Source organism: Hordeum vulgare, chromosome 1H (assembly GCF_904849725.1).
Source record: "Hordeum vulgare subsp. vulgare chromosome 1H, MorexV3_pseudomolecules_assembly, whole genome shotgun sequence".
In the NCBI taxonomy this organism is placed as follows: Eukaryota; Viridiplantae; Streptophyta; class Magnoliopsida; order Poales; family Poaceae; genus Hordeum; species Hordeum vulgare.
Genome location: NC_058518.1, coordinates 471,860,249 through 471,884,717, shown reverse-complemented (window position 1 = coordinate 471,884,717; position 24,469 = coordinate 471,860,249). Strand labels below are relative to the sequence as shown.

General features: G+C 44.6%; 1 protein-coding gene and 4 non-coding genes across 5 annotated transcripts; 1 reads left to right on the top strand and 4 right to left on the bottom strand.

The window, feature by feature from the left end:
• The first annotated feature begins 8,322 nt into the window (after positions 1-8,322).
• Positions 8,323-9,563, top strand: LOC123446368 (myb-related protein 308-like). The gene is made up of 2 exons (XM_045123003.1): positions 8,323-8,765; positions 8,906-9,563. The coding sequence occupies exons 1-2, from the start codon at positions 8,503-8,505 to the stop codon at positions 9,396-9,398; spliced, it is 756 nt and encodes a 251-aa protein (XP_044978938.1). The 5' UTR covers positions 8,323-8,502; the 3' UTR covers positions 9,399-9,563.
• A 7,171-nt stretch (positions 9,564-16,734) lies between these two features.
• LOC123422635 lies at positions 16,735-16,858 on the bottom strand. The gene has a single exon (XR_006620614.1). It is a non-coding gene; the product is annotated as a small nucleolar RNA SNORD14 (small nucleolar RNA).
• Positions 16,859-16,956: 98 nt separating this feature from the next.
• Positions 16,957-17,060, bottom strand: LOC123423973. Its single transcript, XR_006621480.1, has one exon. It is a non-coding gene; the product is annotated as a small nucleolar RNA Z107/R87 (small nucleolar RNA).
• A 120-nt stretch (positions 17,061-17,180) lies between these two features.
• LOC123424032 lies at positions 17,181-17,270 on the bottom strand. Its single transcript, XR_006621523.1, has one exon. It is a non-coding gene; the product is annotated as a small nucleolar RNA U31b (small nucleolar RNA).
• Positions 17,271-17,680: 410 nt separating this feature from the next.
• Positions 17,681-17,758, bottom strand: LOC123423985. The gene has a single exon (XR_006621491.1). It is a non-coding gene; the product is annotated as a small nucleolar RNA U83 (small nucleolar RNA).
• Positions 17,759-24,469: the final 6,711 nt, after the last annotated feature.

Sequence of the window (24,469 nt, the reverse complement as noted above, 5' to 3'; positions counted from 1 at the left end):
ACTAAGATATATGTGACATGGAAGAGTGACCCATGATCCTAATTGACTGTGCATTTGCATTCAAACGCAAATGTTAAATAATGCACAAATTTAGGGGGGACCTCTTGCTTTTCACATACTTCTCAAAGCGTCGACGCTAATCATTGATTATATCTTTTGTTGAAGCTTTGATCTATATGTTGTCATCAATTACCAAAAAGGGGGAGATTGAAAGCACAATTGCTTCCTAGGGTGGTTTTGAAAATTGATCACAACATACGCATCATTGGATTAATATGTTTATCCAAGTATATTTCAAAAAAGTTCAAAAGATGCTTTGGCTAAGGCTTATGTGGATATGCCCCTTGATGCAAGAAAGGATTAGTATTCGCTGAAGCTTCAAGCTAGAAGACTCTTCATTTTCTATTTGTGAGAAATCACATTTGAGTCCATAGGAAAGAAAATACTATTAAAAGGGGGTGAGGTATTGAAATGAACTCGTTGCTCAAATGCTCTAAGTTAGCCACCAAAATACTCAATTATTTATCCCACATACTCAAATTCGGTGCCACCAACTTTCACATTTCAGACCCACCGAGTTTGACCTGAGACAGAAACCCTAGCCTCTGCCACCAAATCGGTGCAACAGAAAAGCAAATTAGTGCTACCGAGTTTGGGTGACCAACTTTCGGTTGCCTCGATACACAAAATCGGAATTTTCGAGTTTGAGTATCGGTGTCACCGAGTTTGCTCATCTGACAGTTAGTCACCTTTTCGGTGCCACCGAGTTTTATAAATCGGTCTCACCAAGATTCAAAAGTTCATACCTTTAGTACTTGTCGGTACCACCGAGTTTCCCACTTCGGTATCTCCGAGTTTGCCACTTTGTGTGTAATGGTTTGATTTTGTGTCATGCCTATATATACCCCTTCACCCACCTCTCATTCATGGGAGAAGCACTCAAAACACACACACACACATCATATCCAGATCCATTTTTCTGAGAGAGAATCACCTACTCATGTGTTGAGATCAAGATATTTCACTCCAATCATTTGAAACTTGATCTCTAGCCTCCCCAAACTGCTTTCCACCAAGTCAATCTCTCCTTCCCATGCCTATTGTGTGAGAAGGTGATTTTGTGTTGAGGTGACTATCTTTAGAAGCACAAGAGCAATGAGTTCATAGTTCTACCCCACTCATTACCTTTTGTAGGGTGGTGCCTCCTAGATTGGTTAGGTGTTGCTTGGGAGCCTCCTACTTCGTGTTGTGGAGTTGAACCAAGATGTTTGTAAGGGCAAGGAGATCGCCTACTTCGTGAAGATCTCTCGTGTGTAAGGCTAGACCTCCATGGACGGAAGCCGTAGTGGAATAGACAAGGCCGCTTCTTTGTGGACCCTTCGTGGGTGGAGCCCTCTATGGACTCTCGCAGCCGTTACCCTCCATGGGTTGAAGTCTCCACTAACATGGACGTACGATAGCGCCACCTATCAGAACCATGCCAAAAATTGTTGTGTCAACCTCATGTGTTTGATCTCCCTACCTTACTCCTTTACTTCACACTTGCATGTTTTACTTTCTCCTGTTACACTCTTAGAACTGCATGTGTATGGTGTACTTGACTTACCTTAACTGCCATATATACCCCTCAACTAAATTTGGGAAAATGCAGAATTTTTATCTTGTCAAGTAGTCTAATCACCCCCCTCTAGACATACTTTTGATCAAAAAATTGTTGTTGTACTTTGCAAATCACACTGGCCTGAAAGTAAACTACTCTAAGTCTACTATGATTTCTCTTAACACCCTTGATCACAAGATGATGGCCCTAGCTGCACTTATAGGATGCGATATTGGCACCTTGCCTCTCCCGTACCTAGGGATACCACTCAGCCTCCATAGACCCAGAGTGGTGAACTACTTTCCACTGATCAAGAGAATTGAATCAGGATTACAGGTATATTCCACTATGCTCTCTTATGGTTACAAACTTGTCTTAATCAAGTGTGTTTTATCAAGTATGCCTATATTTTACTTGAGAGCCTAGCTATGCCAGTCACTCTCATCCAGCAGATTAACAAGTACCTAAATCACTACTTCTGGAGAAAATATTTTGTTGTGGAGAAAAGATCCTGCTCTGATCTTGGAAAAGGGTTGCTTACCAAAAACTCATGAAGGTCTAGGTATTCTAGATATCTCAACACACAATCATGTCGTGCTCATGAAGTTCCTCCACAAATTTCTCAATAAACAGGATCTACCATGGGTAAAGATTATTTCGGAAAATTACTATATTTCACATACTCCACGAGAAGGATAGGTTGGATCATTTTGGTAGAAAGATATACTATAACTTTTTCCCACTTTCTAGAAGTTTGCAAAATGTAAAGTTGACATTAGAGATACTATTAACCTCTTGAAGGATCCATGGAATCACATTTCACTACAACAACAATTCATCGAGGTTTTCTCATTCACCAAAAATCTAGATATCACACTTCACCATCATATTCATTCAGAGAATTTGGAACACCTATTTCGCATGTCCATGTCCATTACAACGCATGAACAATTCACTGAAATTCATGATACTATCACAAACCTTCAGTGGTTAACCACAAGGATTAATGGAGATACACCTGGACCTCACCATCATACTCCTCCATGAGGATGTACAACTGTCTAATAGGCCCCAACAATTGCCACTTCACCCTCAAGCTCTCGTGGAAAGCTTCCACCATGCTTAGACACAAAATATTCTTCTGGCTTCTCTTATATGATAGAGTCAAAACCAAGAATCTTTTGAGAAGGAAATTTATGTTCCTAGAATCATATGAATTTGCTCTGTGCAATGACAAGGCTAAAGGGGACTTCTATGCACCTATTTTAGGACAGTCCTTTCTGTTTGCACTGCTGGAATGAGATCATGCCCACCACGAGAAGAGGAATATCAAGCTTCGTTGAGGTATGTATGGCTATCTCAGTTCTTCCAAAGGAACTATCACTCGATATTATCATCATGGTTTCTGGAGTATTCGGTTTGTCCGAAATGACAAGATCTTCAAAAAGCAGTTCACACCCCTTGTGTTGGAAATACTACATGAAAGAAGGACCCACAATGGCCCATCAAAGAGCAAAGCTAATACGACCAGCCCCAAGGAGATCAAGTCCTGGATTGAAAGCAACCTAGGATTTTATTTAATGTTTGATCATACTCGCATTGGTTAAGCCTGCTTGTATTATACTTGTATATACTTTTAATCCCTATTTAACTGAGTAGCTGATTAACTGATAAATCATCTGATTAACTGATAAATCATCTGATTAACTGATTAAATGGCCTATTAACTTATCGATTAGCCTATTTTTCCCTACTTGCCAGCCAACCGAGGAGCCACCATTTAACGATTTTCTCAGCAATGCTTTTAATTAATGAATGAAAATTACCGTAGAACTAGTTCTACGGTCTGTTGGTAAAAAAATGTAGCAGCAAAATGATGGGAGATCAGTATGCAACGTATACACCTCTCATACGCTTTCATGCTACACTCTCCTTTTCGGTTTATAGGGCTCATTTTAAAAGTTTCAGATTTTCATTACTCCCTGTGTCACGGTTTAGAAAACGTGCACTAGTAGAAAACAGGGCTTTCGTCTCGGCTCGATCTACACATTAGTCCCGGTTGCATTAGTCCCGGTTCGAGCTGCTAGGTCGCTGGTCGGGCATCAGTCCCGGTTCAAATGGGACCTTTAGTCCTCGTTGGAGACACCAACCGGGACTAAAGGGGTTCTAACAGTTTTTTCTTCTGTTTTTACATTTTTTTCTGTTTTTAGTTTCTGTTTTAAATTGCTTATATCTTTTAGGATATTTGATGTTTTTGAGTGACTCTTTTTGCATTAGATTCAAAATTTTATCTAGTTTCTGTTTGTTCCATTAGTTTTCGAATTTGAATGGTTTAAATTTAAATTTGTTCAAATTTGCTTCAAACCCTAGATTGTGAATAACTTGAGTTTACACATAGTTTTTAATTTAATTCTTTTTGCTCCTAGTCACGTGTTAGATTTTTGTAACACTAAGATTTATTTGGTTATTTTTATAATATTTTAAATTAGGATTTTAATTAAAACAACACTATTTTGCTTATATAGTTGTTTTAGTCATTTAATTGTTGTTTCATTATTATTTTTAGTTAGTTCTTTCTGTAGATTTTAACATGTTGTAGTATGGTGCATATTGAATGCACAAAAAGTCTGGAGTTGAAATAAGTTTTAAAAAATGAAATGCCTTTGTAACAACGAGTTTTCGTCCAAAACCTTAATACTTCGAAGGAGATGGTCCAGTTTGTACACGGAGTGCATCCAGTTTTTGTCGTAACACTCTCAACTTTGTAACACATGTTATGTGGGTGAAATGATGATATCATGCTAAGTTTCAACCTCTTTAGAGTTCATTTGTAGGGCTTTTCAATTTCACGGTCATTTAGCTCAAAAAATCATTAAATGCATGAAAAATAGCAAATGAAGTTAGAAATGGTTGAAATTTGAGAATGTGGCTTGGAATGGTGCATATTGAATGCACAAAATGCACAAAAAGTCTCGAGTTGAAATAAGTAAAAAAATGAAATGTCTTTGTAACAGATGGGTTTTCGTCTAAAACCTTGATACTTCGAAGGAGATGGTCCAATTTGTACACAAAGTGACTCCAGTTTTTGCCGTAACCTTCTCAACTCTTTAGCACAAGCTATGTGGTTGAAATGATGATACCATGCCAAGTTTCAACCTTTTCAAAAATTATTTGTAGTACTTTTCAATTTCAGGGTCATTTAACTGAAAAAATCATTAAATGCATGAAAATTAGCAAATGAAGTTAGAAAGGGTTAACTCTGGCATGGTTAACCTTAGTTGTGACTCTCGCTGGGACGGTGCTAGCAGATGTAGTCGACGGTATGATTGGATGGACACCAACCCGGACTAAAGGGGTTCTGAAATTTTCAAACTCTACCCCCCCCCCCCCCCCCGTGGACCGCCTTTTTTAGTTTTATAGAAAATAAACAAAAATGATAAAATCTTCAAAAAATAAAATCCTTTAAGATTTAGTTAGGTTTTAGTGTCTAGTTGGTATAGAAATTTTGATATATGAATTTTGACCGTTTTGCAAAAAAGGAAAAAAAATGTAAAACGGCCATAACTTTTGCATACGACGACGAAAAAAAAGTTTAATATATAAAAAAACTAGAGAAAAATTCGGACTCAATTTCACCCGGGTTTACCCGGTGAAGTTTTCTCAGATTCTCAAATTCCAAATGTACAAAAAGTTATTTCAAAAAGAAGATTTTTTTCCAAAAAATTAATTTTGATAATTAATTTTATTTAAAAATAAATAAATTATGTCATATTTGGATTCCTCACATTTTTCTGATAATAATGGATATATTATTTGTCGAATTTCATTTTACATATTTAAAGATATTAGTTCTGCCATATTCAATGAATAAATGGCAAAAAATGAATGAAATAATATTATTACTTATTTCATTTTCATTGAAATTTAATATTATTATTACTTATTTGATTTATTTTAATAATTGTCTGGAATTCAAAAAATTAAATTATGTGACATCAAGATCTAAGGGTTAATAGGATTGATAACTTACTATTGTGAGGAAAACAACAAGTACAAACTTGGAAACTAGGGCCGATAGAACCAGTAAGTTAAGCGTGCTGGGACTGAAGCGGTGAGAGGATGAATGACCGGCCGGGAAGGGTGATTAGAGATTAAATTGTCTAATAATTCAAAGATTTGAAAATTACAATAAAACTTTAAAAAATAAAAAAAAACAATTTTTTTCTTCTAAAAATAAGGTGGAGAACACCAACCGGGACTAAAGATCCTCCCTCCCCCGCCCAGAAAGCTGCCACGTGGAGGGCCTTTAGACCCAGTTCATAATGCAACCGGGACTAAAGGGAGGGGGGCTTTAGTCCTGACCCTTTAGTCCCGGTTCCGGAACCGGGACTAATGTGCCTCTGGAACCGGAACTAAAGTCCCTTTTTCTACTAGTGGTGTTTGGAAATTATCTGGAACCTAAGTGGTTATTGATTGGCTATGAGATGGGTTGAAAAATAGCATTCACACTACGCATGCATATAGAAGTAGTACAACGGAGTACTAATTAACTGTTATGAGTAAATGCAATGCGCCTTAAACCTTGTCTATTATTGAAATGCACGTAAATTAAACCATGTTTTCTAAACCGTGACGGAGGGAGTATATTACTAGGCTCGTTTTAAGTCTAACTGAGTTAAAGTGCTTTGAGTCTCACGCCACATTTAATTCATATTGATAAGATAAAGGAATTAATGGCTATGCATGCATATTTTTCTACATGCATTATGCAAGTGTAATAAAAAAAGAATACTATATTTATTGCCTAAAAAATTAAATATGCATATTTTTCTACATGCATTATGCAAGTGTAATAAAAAAAGAATACTATATTTATTGCCTAAAAAATTAAATATGTGAGAAATATTTTATTGACTACTAGTTAAAATTAGTATCATCCATTACAATTCAATTTGGTTGATGAAAATTTATATTTAAGCCCTATAAACAAAAAATGGAGTAGTTCTGGTGTGTGGGCTTTGCGTACGGCGTTCACACTTTGAATGACAGGTCACGTCGCACCTACCAGTTTTAACTCGCTGCATCAGGGATCGTTTTCGTTTTTATGGTGCGCCTGCTGTTACGTTCACGCGCACGTGCCGGTTACTTTACACAACAGGGTAACCTTTTTATTTGGCAGATTTTTAATTAAAAAAAACTTTTTATTTGGTGAGAAAATCTATTTTTCTCTTCAGATCTGGCGGGAAACCCTTAGCCTTGGGTCATGCAGCCTATCAAGCGCATGCAGTCATTTGTTTTAAAAAATATATTTTTTAATTCTTTTGCGGAAAGCATGCAGTCAGTGTTGCTGCCACTTTATGTCCCGCGTCGTCGCAGCATGTTGAGCGCACCGTGAGCGGAGACGACAAGTTGCAGCAGCACGACCGATCGATCGCTTGCCCAACCCATACATACCCTGCTCCTAGCTGCATACACCCACGAGCCACGAGCCACGAGCATCTTGCTTGCGGCCGGTGACCGCAGGCCCGATCGACCGCGCCGGGGATCCCAGCCGCTGACCCGCTTTACGCCCATCCTTTTCGCCCCGGTCGGATTCAATCCATCCATCTACTCCTAGTACTCTACTCTACTTGCCATTTGCCAACGGCGGCCCGTGTTCCGCATGACATGTACGTGCAGCGCCTAGCTCGCGAGGGTGAAAAACGCGGTGCCGTCGTGCAGCTCCCTTTCCAGCCTGGCCCTGGACACGATCACACGACCAATTCCTGCGGGTGTGAGCTTCTCACCAGTAGCACAGCCCGCTGCGTCTGATCGGGCACGCTCGGAAACCCTCACTCACTCCATGCACACGACGGTACGTCGCCAGGCCCGATTCACCGGGGCCGGTCGCCAGTGGACCCGACCCGATACGACCAAAAGCGGTTCCCAACGAAAAGGGGAGCCCGGCATGTTAGCTTTGACCCTGGGGGCCGCGCGGCTTTGCCGGATTCTTTATCGGATCCGAGCCGAGCTGCCTAGCCCACCCATGCACCAAACTCGACCTGCCTAAACTCGTAGTAGTACTACTAACCAGAATACCAGATGCACGTCACCTAACCGCAACCGGACGGAGTCCTAAATTATTGCGACCTTCTAGAGGGTTTCGCACCTACTGCTCGTAAAGTTGGCCCGATCCGTGTCACGGTTGGTTCTTTTGTTTTGTTCCTTCCATCGCTTCGACCGGATTTTGCTGCAGCAACAGGGGCTAGCTGTGGTTGAGCGGAATTCCGGAGATTCTCGTCCCTGCTCGACCCCTTTCAGGTCATGGCTCCTCGAATTGACGTGGTAGGAGTACTACTACTAGCGCCGTTCCTTTTGCATTTATGGGGTTTCGTTGCAAGTACTGAACTCTACTGTCTGCCAGTCAATGGATTCTGCCTGCCTTTCGACCCATCCATCCATCCATCCAACGAGTAGGACTACCAACTTGTACCGATCGTAGCTCATAAAGAGGAGCGAGCGAACATCCAACCGTACCCGCACCTTGCAGCGACGTCCGTGAATGTGATTTAAAATTTAAATCCACCCCCACCCAACTCTGCCTACTACCAAACTCAAGCTCAAGTGCAGCGGTACGTGCCAAGTACGCGCGGGGCGGGAACAAAAAACACGCGGGCTCCACCGCCGCAACCGCACCGCCTCCGCCCCGCCCGCAACCACCACCCAACCCAACCCAACCCAACCCACTACTCCATGCAGCCGAGTCAATGCGCGCGGAGACAGAAAAAAGGCGCGCAACCAACACACAGCGCGCCCTCACACGCCATATATACCGCTCCGCCTCCGCTCTGCTCGGCTGAGTTGCGACTGCGAGAGAGAAGCTAGCTGGTAGGAGGAGCTAGGATCGAATCGGATCGACCGGCATGGGGAGGTCGCCGTGCTGCGAGAAGGAGCACACCAACAAGGGGGCGTGGACCAAGGAGGAGGACCAGCGGCTGATCGCCTACATCAGGGCCAACGGCGAGGGCTGCTGGCGCTCGCTGCCCAAGGCGGCGGGCCTGCTGCGCTGCGGCAAGAGCTGCCGCCTCCGCTGGATGAACTACCTCCGCCCCGACCTCAAGCGCGGCAACTTCACCGACGACGAGGACGAGCTCATCATCCGCCTCCACAGCCTACTCGGCAACAAGTAAGCCGCCGACATCGCCAACACTCTTCTTGCTGCAATCGCGCGCTCTTCTTGGTTCTTGCTACGACCATGGCTGCTTCTTATCTACTGTAACTGTAGTATGTTTGCTGACCACGGGAATGCTCGCTCGTCTCGTGCAGGTGGTCTCTCATCGCCGGCCAGCTGCCGGGCAGGACGGACAACGAGATCAAGAACTACTGGAACACGCACATCAAGCGCAAGCTCCTCTCCCGCGGCATGGACCCGCACACGCACCGCCCGCTCACGGCCGTCATCGACGCCGCCGCGCCGACCCGCCCGGCACAGATAGCCGTGCCGGCGAGGGCGGCGCCCACCACGATGTTCGCCCTGCCAACCAAACAGCAGCAGCCGCCGGTGCCGGTCGAGTCGTCGGACGACGACGGCAGCAGCGGCGCGACGAGCACCGGGGAGCCACGGTGCCCCGACCTCAACCTCGACCTGTCCGTGGGCCCGCCGGCGGCCGACACGCCGACGTCGCACCCGGTCTGCCTCTGCCGCCACCTCGGCTTCCGCGGCGGGGAGGCGTGCAGCTGCCGGCAGGCCGACAGCGCGGGCTCCCAGGGCGGCGGCTTTAGATATTTCAGGCCGTTGGAGGAGGGCCAGTACATATGAGAGACGACGGGACGGCTAGGCCCTAGAACTCCACAGCAATTTGTAAGACAGGGAAATTTTTCTACTTACTCCTCCTCCAGTCCACAGCACCTAGCGCTGCTGGCTGGCTCACAAAACGGTGAAAACAAAATCTAATCTGTTCATATCCTTCCTTGTACGCCAAAACCGCGAATTTGTCCGCTCTCTTTTGTTGTTGGTTGGTGCTGTTGCGTTGGGTGGGAAAAACCAGGGGATAATGTGACAAAGGTTGGTGTGTATTTTGTGGAAAAAGGGAGGGCCTGATGTGAGGCAGCGACCACATTATTGTTTCCGGCATCAGATTCTGGTGTTCCTTTCCTATGCAGTTTTGGTCATGTGGATGCTGCGCAAGGACATCATGTGGTGTGGGTTTTTTTAGGTATTTCAGCTAGTCCAGGTTTGCACTCCACGAATTCTTGGTGCAACTTGAAATAGCTGGGAGTTTGGCACGGAGGGTACTCGTACGGCCAAACTATGAGATCCTATTTTCAGGTTTTTGTATTTCAAGGAGATGCATATTTTTTGACTTCTAAACTTTTTGTTTGGTTTGATGTTGTGTACATCACTTAATACATAGGTCATGGCGGGATCGGAGCCACAAATACAACGTAAGGGAAGCCAATTGCGCACAAAATATGTTGGAAGGGGTCACATAGGTAAATTTAAGTAAATTTGGGGTTAAAATTATAAATTAATAAGGGGGTCCTCATCATGGGATTTGGGGAGGGGGATGCATGAAGAGTTATTGCCCAAATCTCAACCACCTGCGGCCAGTTGACGCAACTTCAACTTTGAAGGTCAAAATCAGGCACGGTTAACGCCACGGAAGATCACCAAACGGTCTACCTGCAACCAGTAATCGTATACCACAGGACCTGCCGCCGCAGCTTCGACTCCATAGCAACAAACAAACCGAGGCAAAAATCGTGGACACGCCGAAAAAGAGCCGACTACCGCAATCATTGCCGCGTCGCCAACATCGCTCCACCATCATCGTTGCCACGGAAGCATGGACACCACACCCACCGCCAACCATCATCCCCCGGTCCCGCTCGCCGAGGCCAAGCTCACAAGATGAAGCCCCCAAGAGGAAATACGACACCAAGACGTCGTCATCGTCCGATCACATATCAACTTTTCCCTCAAAGAGGCCAAAATGGCCAGATCCGCGCATGAGGGGTGGGGGAACAAAGCAGTGATGCCTTCATGAAGGCCAACGACGGCCACAATCGTCACCATCGCTGGTCACGACACGAGGCCAAGACATGATTTTCACCAAGCTCCACGCCACCCCAGCTGCACATCTTCCCGCATTGGCGTCGGCAAATCCACCAAACGTCACCACCATCGAAGCTGCCCCTCGACGAAGAAGCATCAAGATCCGCCACAGCCAACCTTACCTCGGGGAGTCCATCGACGGCAGGAGCGCACTTCCTCGTTGTCATGGGCCTCCAATCCGCGCCCCGTGCATGCGATGCCATGCCGCGCAGACACACACCGACCGCGCCCCTCACGGCCGAAGCCGCCGCTCGAGCGTCGTACAGGCCGCTCAAGCCCCTCCACCACGGGCCCCGTCAGGGCGCCACGACAGTCTTCCGCCACGCCGTAGCAGCCACCCACCATGGGCCAAGCCGCTGCACGAGCCCCTCCACCACGCGACATACCTCCTGCACACCCACATCGCGCCTCACCCGCAGCCAAACCACGTTCCCCACCCCACCAACGAAGAGGCAGAGGCAGAGTCATCGCGGCCTCCAACAGCGCCGCGTGGAGGCTGCACACGACCAACATCTACCCTAGACAGCGAGCCAGATCCTACCAAGCCTGGGCGGATCCAAGTCCACCAGCCACCACTGCAGCCGCTCCCACCCTGCCGAAGACCAACCTGTCGCTCCACGCGGAGGGGAAACCTAGCCAGCTCCACGCCGTAGCAGCCACCCACTACATGATACTCCCCACTATGACCAGCCTTAGGCCTTTGTCTATGCATCGTTTTTTAGCACGTCATCACAAGCATTAATAACTTAAGAGACTACTATACAGTAGGCCAATGCATTGATTCTTAGAGGTTGTCTTTAAGTTTAATGATTTAACGCTCATAGATTTGATTGGACTATTAATCATTTTTTACCTATGATAGCGTGCAAATATTGTATCGTACTAGCTACTACCCTATCCTTTTTTATCATTAACTAGTATGACACATCAGCAAAACGTAAACCTCCATTAGCATAGGTCTTATAAATCGAAACAGAAGGTGTAGCTTACAACGTTGACCCGAATAAGCGATTATGCATGAAATTGTCTATTCACCGGCGTCTGAATGACGAGTTTGAAATGCATGAATTTTCCCACGCCCCTTCTCCAAAATGAACGTTATTTTACTGAGACTAGCTAGGGCTTTGCACACACACTAGTAGAAAACAGGGCATTAGAACCGGTTGGTAAGGGCCTTTGGACCCGGATACACATCCGGTGCTACGTATCCGGGACTAAAGGCCCCCCACTTTAGCACCGGTCTCTTACAAACCGGTGGTAAAGGCATCCACGTGGGCGCCGAAGAGTGCGCGCAGGGGAGGACCTTTAGAACCGGTTGGTAACACCAACCGGTCCTAATGCTTTTTTTTTTCTTTTTTTTCCTTTTCTTTTCAGGGTTTCCGATTCCGTATTTCGGTGTTTCCGTGTTCCGTATTTTCCGTATTTCCGTTTACGTGTTTCCAGTTCCGTATTTCCGTTTACGTCTTTCCGATTCCGTGTGTCCGTGTTTCGTTTTTTACGAACACGGAATCGGAAACACGTAATCGGAAACACGTATCCGGAAACACCGATTCCATGTTTGCGGTTAAGTGTTTCCGATTCCGTGTTTGCGGTTAAATGTTGATGCACCAAATAAAATTTCATATATACATGTAACACGAAGTACTCGACCGATTATCATTACATAATTTGAAGTTCGTTTCCTATAGCTGTATACTTGCATAGAGAAGGGAGCTGGCTATTGGTTCATAGGATGGAAAAATTCTCCGCCTTTATCTATGACTTGCGTGTAGAGAAATCCTGCCAATTCCTCTGCAACTGCCTTGCAACGTTGGATTGGTCTGAGCATCGCCCGCTTTCGTTGCAGCTTTAAAAGAAGTAGATGAAAACAATTAAGTTATGAACAAAACTAAACATAATTGATGGCAACATAAATAAAGTTGTGAAGATCCGGTTACGTACCTCTAGATTTCTGGAAGTACGGGATTTCTCATTGATAATCCTGTGAATGTACTCGCAAAAGTAGTATCCACAATAATCAGTGCCCCGTGGTTGTTGCGGGACGCTCTATATACGAGAACATAATTCAGTCAAATTAATAATAATCAAGAGAATGGTAATGGTATTGAAACCAGGGTACGTAGTACTACTTACTTTGTTAATCTGAAAGTGGAGCTTGTCTGCCCATGTACCGGGTTCTTCCTTGATGAACATTTGCCAAACCCTGGCCGACAAAGAAAAATGAATACAAGAGTTAATTATTACTTACTTGATATCAGGAAATGAACGAAAAAGAGGCCGATGAACGAAAGAGGCCGATATATATATACCTTTGAAGCATCTGACGCGCGCTCTTCCATGTGTCAGCGTCCCAGGTTAACGGGTCCCAGACTTCAACTTGTCCTTGATCGATTCTAATGATGAACAATATGAAGTGGGACCTGCGCACGTGTACACACGCAGTCATGCATACTCATCAATTACACTTAACATCAGGTAAGCAAAATGGAATGTGTACAAGAGAGTAACACTCACTTGAATCCGTAGGGCCAAAGTATTTCTTTTTTGGTACTTTGTCGCTTCAAAAACCTTAGCAAATCATCCGGTGTATCCTTGTTGAACTTTTATATTGTCTCTTGATGAAACGAATACGGGTCAATGAACCCAAAGTCCCAGATTCCTGCCAGCCTGCATTCACGAATCTTCATTCTGCATAGTAGCGTACAAAAAGAATGTCTCGTGAGTGATAATTATACGGGCAATGAACACGAGCTTAACTAAATAATTAAATTACACAAATAAATCACTTACAAACAGTAGCAGCTGATGATAGCTTTGTCGAGGGCACGTTGATTGTACATCTGGAAAAAATCATCGAACCCAATCTCCACACCGTACTCTCCGAAGTAGTGTTGATCCTGAACTGTCGCCATGATACAGTCTCTCTTTTGCCTTGCGGCCTCCAAGTACCAAACATGTAAATTCCATAGTTGGGTTGTTAGAGCACTAGGATTTTCGACCAGAGGGTGCTCGGGCTTATATTTATATACCACATCAGCAATAGCGTAACCTACGTCGCCCATGCGTGGACCGGACACTGAAGCCTGGCCAGATAACACCTTGAGCGGGGCAATTGACTGTGCTTCTTGTTGTCCGAGCTGGGGAACTTGTTTCCCGCATTTCGTCTGCTCCGCCTGCTTCATCTGCTCCGCCTGCTTCATCTGCTCCGCCTCCTTCATCTGTGCGGTGTGCATCTTTTCAATGTACCGTTCATAGTCTGAAAGTTCCGGCGGTGGCGGCGGTTCAGGATAATATAAGTTGTCGATGGTGCGCTCAACTTTCCACTTTGGTATGTTCTTCAGAGTTTCTTTCCAGATGTCTGGAGGGGGCTTCAGGGGAAACCGTGAGAACCATGCTTTGTTTTTGGCTTTCACGGCCTCGTCTAGTTCCTCCGGAGTCATCAGGCCTGGTAACTTCGGGGGAGTCTTGACTTTCTTGGGTTTCCTTTCTCTCTTCTTGGGAGGAGACCCGTTTCTTCTGAACTGCAGCTTCCGCTTTGCCGTACCCGTAGTGGGCGCATCCGTCGGCTCACTGGAGTGCACGGGCGATGGACTCTCGGCCTCGGGCTCCCAATCTTCGTTGTGGGGTGGACTTGGAGGTGCGTTGGGGGGTGGACTTGGAGGTCGTGCATTCTCTGTACGAAAGTGAAAAAACTATTAAAAATAGGCTTACATGTGGTGCAACATTCAGTAATTGTTGGAGGTGGTGCATTTGTACCTGGAGGAGTCGGTGGCCTTGGCGCCGCGTTAGGAAACACGATGTGTTTCTTCTTCCACAAGATGATACCAAGCTCCATTTCTCCCAGTGTCTTCTCGCCTTCACCTCCAGGAATATCAAGCTCAATTGACTGGCATCCCGGCGTAATTGTTGACAACCCGACACGAGCATGGGATGCTGGAATCTGACCACCATGGTAGGTTGCTCCAGGTTGATTCGGTAAAGCATAGCCTGACGCCACCATGAAGGATATGTTCCCCATTGGCATATGTATCTCACAGTTTGTCTTCTCCGTAACATCATCCACGGGGTAGTGAGGCGCCGACGGTTCGACTGCAGAACCGTCTTCTAGCTGCAGCTGCGTGGAACCCACGCTGCTTCTATGCTGAGATGGGACGGGATCTGCTACAGGATCGTCTTCTAATTGCTGGTGATCAGCGTCAGGTGCAGGATCTTCTTCCTCCTCTTCAGTGTCAGGTACAGGGTGTCCCCCTTTCTTCAAGAGAAACGCCACCTTTTCTTCTAATGTCGATATCCGTTCCAGCGCCTTCCTCTTGCTTCTACTACGGCTTCTGTAAGTGCCAAGGTCCGCCGGAAACCCTTGGTTCCACGGGGTAGTGGCTCCAAAGCCTCGTGTTCGTCCCCACTTTTCGGGGTTCCCGAGTGCCTTCGTCAACTCGTCGTTCTCTCTATCGGGAACAAAAGTTCCTTTTCGAACAGCTTCTATTGCCTTCTCTAGATCTAATACGACTTGTCTTATTTTTTCCGCCCATGGTCCCTCCGGAACAATCATCCCAGTCTCAGCGTCCAACGTTGCCCCATGCGCGAACAACCAGAACTTGGACCTATCGGGCCAGTCATGTGTCTGTGGAATGATATTTCTTTTCAGAAGCGCATCTTCATAGCTTCGCCACCTAGGCAGGGCAGTCATGTAGCCACCTGACCCCAAAATATGGTGATATTTCTTCTTCTTCGCATTCTCCGTATTTGTGGCTGATCGGGATGTAAAGACACCCGATTTCTTGTACGCCTTAAAATCAGGCCAAGCGTCTCTTATCTTCACTAGGTTCCCAGTGAAAACTGGATCTTCCTCCTTATATTTCTTCCACAAGTCTTTCTTCCACCTCTGGAATTGTGTGGCCATCTTCTTCAAAGCCCACTCCTCGACTTTCTTCTTCTTATCTTCCGCTACGCTGAAATTTAGCCAGACCGTGTCGCAAAGCACTCTTTTCAATCTGTCATCGACATAAGTAGCTCCAACGTTGGCGCCGGTCTTCGGCTTATTCCATTCTATTAAGTTGATCGGGACCAGGTCTCTTACAACAACTCCGCACTGATTTACAAATTTGCGATAAGTTTCTGGGGGTTCCAGTGGTTTGCCATCAGCAGCAACTTTATCGATCGAGTACCTTGCAGTATCTTTCAACCTTGCGGCCGGGCCTCGTTTCGACTTTGTATCAGTACTTGCGCTAGCTGTTCCGGAGGGCGCCTAAACGGAAAAATAATGATTCGTTAGTAAGTGCAATACAAATTAATTGTTGCGTCAACAGTGACTTGAGATATACATTGGCAGAGTTTGTTCCGGAGGGCACTTCTGCATCTACTACATGTTCTATATTCTCAGCTCCGTCACCGGAGTCGTTCAAAAATTGATTGCTAAACGCCTCTCCACCGTCGTCATCATGATATATGGCTGTTGCATCTTCAAAAATCATCTGGCACATGTATCTTTCCTTCTCCGCCTCACCCATTCCCGCGAGCTGATCGGCGTGCTGATCATGTGGTTCTTGGGGATCCATAGCTCAACACCTGCTAGTAACAAGAATTTAACTTAGCAAAATTATTTACGGAACCGGAAAGTTTACGGAAAAGTTTACGGAATATTCTACCAATTGAAATCACGTTTGACTCCTCTACATGGCATCATCAAGATTAATTCAGCCATTAGATTTAAAATTTAATGGTTAAGATTTATTAGATATATCATGTAAAGACATCATGTAAAATAAGAGTCAATGTAGAATTCGTCACGTGGTACTGATGATGACAATGTATGAAATGTTTTATTGAATATATTTCAAGAAGAGAACATTGTTAAAGGTAATTGAAAAACTATCATCTACATTTCAAAACAGCCTTCAAATCACTTAATTAGCATATAAAATCAGCTTCAGAGAATAAAACTTGGCTGGGCAAAAAACAAAGAAAGCAAAATGTTTGAAAAACAAGCAGCAAAAAAAAGAAACTAAAATTGATACAAATACGAAATGGGGAGATGTGAACTAGGCTCAGACATCCAAGGAAGGAATTAGCAGCATTAGCTCTCTAGCCTGGCAGGGCGAAAGCTCTTAGGCGGCTCCGGGAATATCAATGCTTTCAGAAGAGGGAGCTTGTTATCATCATCGCAACTACATCACCAAAAAACAGAAAACAAAAACAAACACAAAAAGAGAAGAATAATGAATTGCAAACAAAATCAATTTCGTCAATTGACTTTTCCTTTGGTGACGGCTCGGTTCAGCGGGATAATCGGCATACAAATCAACTCCTGAGAGAAAACCTGTAATTTGGTCTGTTGAGCTTGAATATTTGCAAATCGTCACTGCCATCACCAAAGGAAAAATCAAGTATATATTGAAAACAGAACCAACTGGAAGACAAGAATTAAACAAATCTGCAATTGTATGGGAGGGTATAAGGGTGCAGCAAACTATGAAATCATCTACTACAGAGTCAGATTCAGAAGTATGTCAATCAGCACAGATCCAACAACATTGCAGACCCTAAGACTGGGGCGACAAATATGAAATCATCATCCTCAAAAAGGATTGGAAAAATCATGTCAACCATCACAATAAAAGTTTCCTCTGGAAACCAAACTGAATTAACAAAAACAACAGGATAGGAGCTCAGCAAGAACGTAGCGATTGATAATCACACCTGGAAGATCATATTTATTTAATTGTCTCATCACTGCTCACATCAAAGCAAATAAAAAAGAGCATATTTATTAGTCTAATAGAAAATGATTTAATTAGTTTAGTTCAAACAAAGGACAAATAAAAAAAACAGAAATAGAATACCAGGAGCACACAACAATTCAATGGACACAACAATTCAATATGAACTATGCACTTGTAATCATCACTTGACGTGGAGCACACAACAATTCAATGGAAATAAAAACAAAAGACAAAAAAAAAACAGAAATAGAATACCAGGAATCATGATGCCTCAGAAGGAAGGCAGTAGGTTATGTAATCATTTGTGATTTCATTGAGAAAGGTTCACACTAATCATCATCAGCACCATGAAGAAATAAAACGAATCAAATATAACTACAGATAAATAAATGAGCAAGATCATTGGCCTCATAGAGAAGATTAGATCGTTCCACATGAAGAAAATTCAGACATATGCTTGTCTATTAATTTACTTTAATCCTTGGCCACCAACAAACAAACACTCTTACAGAAGGTATAACAATTTGTTCTTAATTTGTTCTCAACTACAATCAGATAAGGAGAAAGACATGGCAGCAGTGCAACGGCGACGAGGAGAAGGAAGGAGAGGTAGACCTCAACAAGGGCCGGCCCTAGGTCAGTGGCAGAGCTTACCGGTGTACGGCGGCGGCGGAGGTCGAGCACGGCGGCGGCGGCGTGGAGGCGGACGTCGGGCAGCGGCACCGGAGAGGTCGAGGCGGACGGCGACGGCGGGAGTCGCGGGAGTCAGTGGAGGCGACGGCGGCGACGGAGAGGTCGAGGCGGACGGCGACGGCGGGACCGGAGAGGTCGAGGCGGACGGCGACGGCGGGACCGGAGAGGTCGAAGTGGAGGCGACGGCGGCGACACAAAATCGGAGCAGGGCTTCGCCCGGGAAGGAGAGAAGACGCGCGCGCGAAGGTTTTTCGGCAAAGGAAATAAAAACGCCTCTGTAGAAGCCTTTAGCACCGGTTGGTAACACCAACCGGTGCTAAAGACCCTTTAGCACCGGTTGTTAACACCAACCGATGCTAAAGGTTTTTTTTTCTTTTTTTCTTTTTTCTGTTTCCTGTTTTCTTTTTCTTTTTGTTTTCTTTTTCTTTTTCCTGTTTCTTCTTTTATTTTTCTTTTTTGTTTCCCTTTTCTGTTTTCTTTTATATTTATTTATAAAATCAAAGTAGACTCAAAATTTTTTAAAATCAAATATTTATAAAAACATATTTATATTTTCTGATATTTTGTGTAAAAATTGTCTAAATGTCATTTAAAACAATAAAAAATAAAAAATAAGATATTTATCAAACTAATTTGAAAATATAAAGAAATTTTTTTTGTTTCCTTTTTCTTTTTCCTGTTTCTTCATTTATTTTTCTTTTTTGTTTCCCTTTTCTGTTTTCTTTTATATTTATTTATAAAATCAAAGTAGACTCAAAAAATTGTAAAATCAAATATTTATAAAAACATATTTATATTTTCTGATATTTTGTGTAAAAATTATCTAAATGTCATTTAAAACAATAAAAAAATAAAAAATAAGATATTTATCAAACTAATTTGAAAATATAAAGGTATTTTTTGTTTCCTTTTTCTTTTTCCTGTTTCTTCTTTTATTTTTATTTTTGTTTCCCTTTTCTGTTTTCTTTTACCATTTATCTCGTACCCTTTAAAGGTCAATACAGTCGAAGATGGTTGCTTGGCCAACAAGTATAGCTCATCTTCAACAATGTTGTCATTAATGAGACGTCTTTGCAACCAACTGCCGAAAGTCTTCGCGTGTTCTTTAGCAATGAAATCTTCAGGTTGCTCCGGGTATTCCGAGCGTAAAATATCCTTGTGTTCCTGGATATATGGAGCCGCCAAGCTGGAATTAACTAGAACTGTGTAGTGTGCTTGAGTGAAAGATTGCTCGTCCATACATGTTGTTGATTTCTTTCCTAGCGTGCCTTTTCCACGCAGTCTCCCCTCATGGCGCGACTGAGGAACACCGATCGGGTTCATGTCAGGAATAAAGTCAACACAAAACTCAATGACCTCCTCTGTTCCATAGCCCTTGACCATGCTTCCTTCTGGCCTAGCACGGTTTTTAACATAATTCTTCAAGACTCCCATGAACCTCTCAAAGGGGAACATATTGTGTAAGAATACAGGACCGAGAACGGAAATCTCTTGGACTAGGTGAACTATGAGGTGCGTCATAATATTGAAGAAGGTTGGTGGGAACACCAACTCGAAGCTGACAAGACATTGGACCACGTCCTTCTGTAAACTTGGTAGAGCGTAGCTGGCAGGACCTTTGAAATTCTCTGGATTCATCAGGTCGTCTCGTTCGTGCATACGTTGGTGGTGCAGCCGTGCTTTTGGTGTATCTCTCGACTTCTTCCCATGCACGCCCAATAAGTTTAGCAGGTTCACGCAAATATTTTTCGTCACGTGCATCACGTCGATCGCAGAGCGAACCTCTAGGAATTTCCAATAGGGTAGTTCCCAGAATATAGATTTCTTCTTCCACATGGCTACGTGGTTGTCGGCGTCATTCGGAACAGATTGTGCGCCAGGACCCTTACCAAAGATTACTTTTATATCTTTGACCATGTCATATATATCAGTACCTTTAGGGAGGGTTGGCTTCCTCCGTGTATCTGCCTCGCTTTTGAAATGCTTTCCTTTCTTTCTTACGGGATGCCTGTCTGGAAGAAATCGACGATGCCCCGGGTACACATTCTTGCCTATATGTATACTTTCAGTCTCGCCTAAACAGTGTGTGCATGCGCTGTATCCCTTGTTTGACTGTCCTGAGATGTTACTAAGAGCGGGCCAATCATTGATGGTTACAAACAACAACCCTCGTAGGTCAAATTCCTCCTGTTTGTACTCGTCCCACACACGTACACCTTCGTCAGCCCACAACTCTAAAAGTTCATCAACCAGTGGCCTCAGGTACACATCAATGTTGTTGCCGGGTTGCGACGGGCCTGGGATAAGCACTGGCATCAATATGAACTTACGCTTCATGCATAACCAAGGAGGAAGGTTATAGATACATAGAGTCACGGGCCAGGTGCTATGACTGCTACTCTGCTCCCCAAACGGATTCAGGCCATCTGTACTTAGACCAAACCTTAAGTTTCTTGCGTCACGTGCAAAGTCCTCGTACTTATCGTCGATGTTTCTCCACTGCGACCCATCAGCGGGTTGTCTCAGCATATCGTCTTCCTTACGGTCTTCTTTGTGCCATCGCAGCAACTTGGCATGCTCTTTGTTTCGGAACAAACGTTTCAACCGTGGTATTATTGGAACATGCCACATCACCTTGGCAGGAACCCTCTTCCTGGGGCGATCGTCGCCCTCAACATCACCAGGGTCATCTCGCCTGATCTTATACCGAAATGCACCGCATACCGGGCAGGCATTTAAATTCTCATGCTGACCGCGGTAGAGGATGCAGTCATTGATGCATGCATGTATCTTATGCACTTCCAATCCTAGAGGGCAGACAACCTTCTTTGCTTCGTACGTACTGCAGGGCAGCACGTTATCTCTTGGAAGCATCTTCTTCATTATTTTCAGCAGCTTTTCAAATCCCTTGTCAGATATTCCATTCTCTGCCTTCCATTGCAGCAATTCCAGGGTGGTGCCCAGCTTTTTCTGGCCATCTTCGCAATTTGGGTACAACAATTTTTTGTGATCTTCTAACATGCGCTCCAACTTCAACCTATCGTTTTCACTTGCGCAGTTTATCTGTTCTTCACGAATGACCTGACGAAGATCATCATCAGACTCATCAACAATGTCCTCAAGTTCAGGCTCGTCTTCCCCCATTTCAGTATCACCGTGTTCACCGAACATAGGATAGTTATCATTATCCTCTTCTTCTTCATTGTCTTCCATTACAACCCCTCTTTCTCCGTGCTTGGTCCAACAAAAATAACTGGGCATGAAGCCTTCTTGCAACAGGTGGGTGTGTATGGTTCTTGAGTTAGGGAAATTCCTCTTATTCTGGCATTTTTTACATGGACAAAAAATAAATCCATTCTACCTGTTTTTCTCAGCCACATTGAGAAAACTATGCATGCCATTAAGGAATTCGGGACGACGTCGATCACTGTACATCCATTGCCGGTTCATCTGCATTATATAAATTTATCAAAAACCATTATGCTAAATCATCATGACTAAATTAATTAATTAATACAAAAAGTTCATCACACGTTAAAACCAAATTGCGTAGTGACCATACATATATAGTTCTCATAAAAATACACACTGAAACCAACCATAAAAACTCTCTCTAATTAATGCATTTAAAAACAACAACAAATGCGATCAAAATCGCAACAAAGGTAAAAATTGACCCGATGGCATAATGATACCAAGCCTCTTTACTAATTGCATATTTTCTAATCTTTCTAATCTTCACGCGCATTGCGTCCATATCGCTCTTGTGATCATCGACGACACCGGCAAGAACCTTTTCCAAGGTCATCTTCTCTCTTTCAGTTTTTTCCAACCTTTCTTCAGTTTTTTCAATCTTTCTTTCAGGCCAACATTTTCTTGTTCAACTAAGTGTAACTTCTCAACAATAGGGTCGATTGGCATTTCCGGTTCCACTACCTCCTAGATAAAAATATCTATGTCAAGTTGGTCGGCGTAATTAATTATCATATAATCAGGAAATGAAAATATGTAGTTATAAAAGATAATATACCACATCCGAATCATAGACTGGACGAGGGCCAACGGGGACGGATATCAAAACCATGGCGCTATACATATAAAAAAATCTTACACAATAAGAAAATTATATACAAGTAAATATGTAAATCATACAAATTAAAATTTATTTTGGTAAATAAAAACAATAGGCTCACCAAGGTTGTGTCGGTGACGGGGCGATCGACGGCGGTGAGGAAGGGGACAAGGCGCGCGACACTAAAAAAAACAACAAATCATAATTAAATTTGAGCTCAAATTGCATATGTATACATAACAAATGATGAACTCTCTCTAGCTTAGGCATTTCATCAAACACCTAGCTAGCACAAGAAAAATGAAATGAGCAAGAAAACGAGCAAAACTTGCAATGCCGGAAGAGGGAATGTTGATGCTAACCGTAGGACCGATGGGTGCCAACAATCTTGACAAATGGTGGAGAAAAATGGGGATGGATTAGAGCTCCCAAGAGAAAGGAGAGAGCAAAAATGGAGTTGAGCTCGAGCTGGAAAAAATGGAGCTGAGCTGAGCTCGGGGGTGGAATATAGGGGAGGGCTTTAGGACCGGTTTGTGTTCAAAACCGGTGCTAAAGGGTCTGACAGCGGGGGCCCGCAGTTGCTGCAAAAATGAGAAAACATTTAGCACCGGTTTGTGATATAAACCGGTTCTAAAGGTCTGTCCACTGGGCCCCCCCTCCCTGCAGCAAACGGTCCAAAGTCCTTTACAAACCGGTCCTAAAGGCCTTGCGGCCATTTGCTGCAGGGAGTGGGCCCAGCGGACAGACCCTTTAGAACCGGTTTATATCCAATCCGGGTCCAATGTGGTTGGCTCAATGCCCTGTTTTCTACTAGTATTGATTAAATCATTATTATGAAATTACTGAAACAGACTATGACGTTGTAGGAAATCAAGAGGAATAATTTTCTATCCGTTCATTTGAAACTTTTTACCGTGCGTCTTTCAGTTACGAAATCCTTGTGGCGACTACACATGAAATTGTCCATTCCCCGTTCGTCTCAATGGCCAGTTTGAAATGCTTGAATTTTTCCACCCTCCTTTCTAAAAATGAACGTTTTCTTTGAAGACAGACTATGACATTAAAGAATCTACAGCCGGAACTCGCTAATATGTGTCCTCTTATATCCGTCGATATGCCCCGCGGACACTGACAGAACGATTCTTATTTATTGTCTTTCACATCTACGTCCATCCTTGTTGGTACAATCTATACAAATGTTACTAAACAAATAGATTAAATATATTTCATCTGATCGGATTGCATCGCCGAACAAAAAAAGCATAATTCATTGGAAAATCTGAACAACAAACTATTTAAACATACTTACAATATAAACAAAATCGGAGAAGAGCAGAGGAAATCACCATTTCCTCGCCGGCCCCTTCCCCTTACGGTCATCCACGCGGTTGTGCCCCTGCTCCGTGTAGGCGTTGGCGGGCGGTGAAACATCGTCGTTGGAGTCAGAGGTGAAGGCATTGTCGTCGTCCTAGTTGAAGCGGCACCGCATGCCGGGCAGCCCGTGGAGCAGGTGGTCCCGCTCCTTCGCATGGCGGGGCGCTTTCGCCTTCGCCGCCGTCTTTTTCGCCGCCTTGCGCTTGGATAACTGGATGGACAGTCGGAGTGTGTCGGCATTCTTGTGGTGGAGGCGGTGCGCATCTGTCTTCGTCGTCCTCAGCAAAAGACGAAGGACGCCCACAAGGAGTCGACTGGCCCACTCGAGGTCGAATGCCGCGCGACCAGTCCCTCGCCCGCTGTCGCTCGCAGCGGGCTGCATGCGCCTCACACTCCGACGTCCTTGCGTGCCCCGTCCCCGACGCAGGCACGAGGACCCAGCGGTGGACGAGCACCGTTCCGGAGCAGAAAGTGGTGGAGGTGGGCGGCGTACCTGACCTGGAGCGGACCGGTCGGAGCTGCGCACCTCGCGGGAAGGGCCGACGACGTTGTCGACGCTCCGTCGACGGGCCCCGAGGATGAAGATTCTCGCTTCCGAGGCCACCTTTTGTCCTGCAGCGACCGGTGCAATGCGGTGCGGAGGGCCAACTCCTCCACATCGACGTTCGATCCATCGAAGCTGCTTCTATCGTTGGTGCTCCGTCGACGGGCGACGGGCCCGGAGGATGAAGATCTGTCGTTGTCAGGGCTGCCTTGTCCTGCAGCGACCGATGCAACGCGTTGCGGAGGGCCACCTCCTCCACAACGACGTTGATCCGTCGGAGCTGCTTTTGTCACCGGCCATCGGATCGGAGGATGGGGGAATGGAAGTGGAGTGGACGGAGACTGAAGCGTCGGATGTCTAGGGTTTTCGGAAT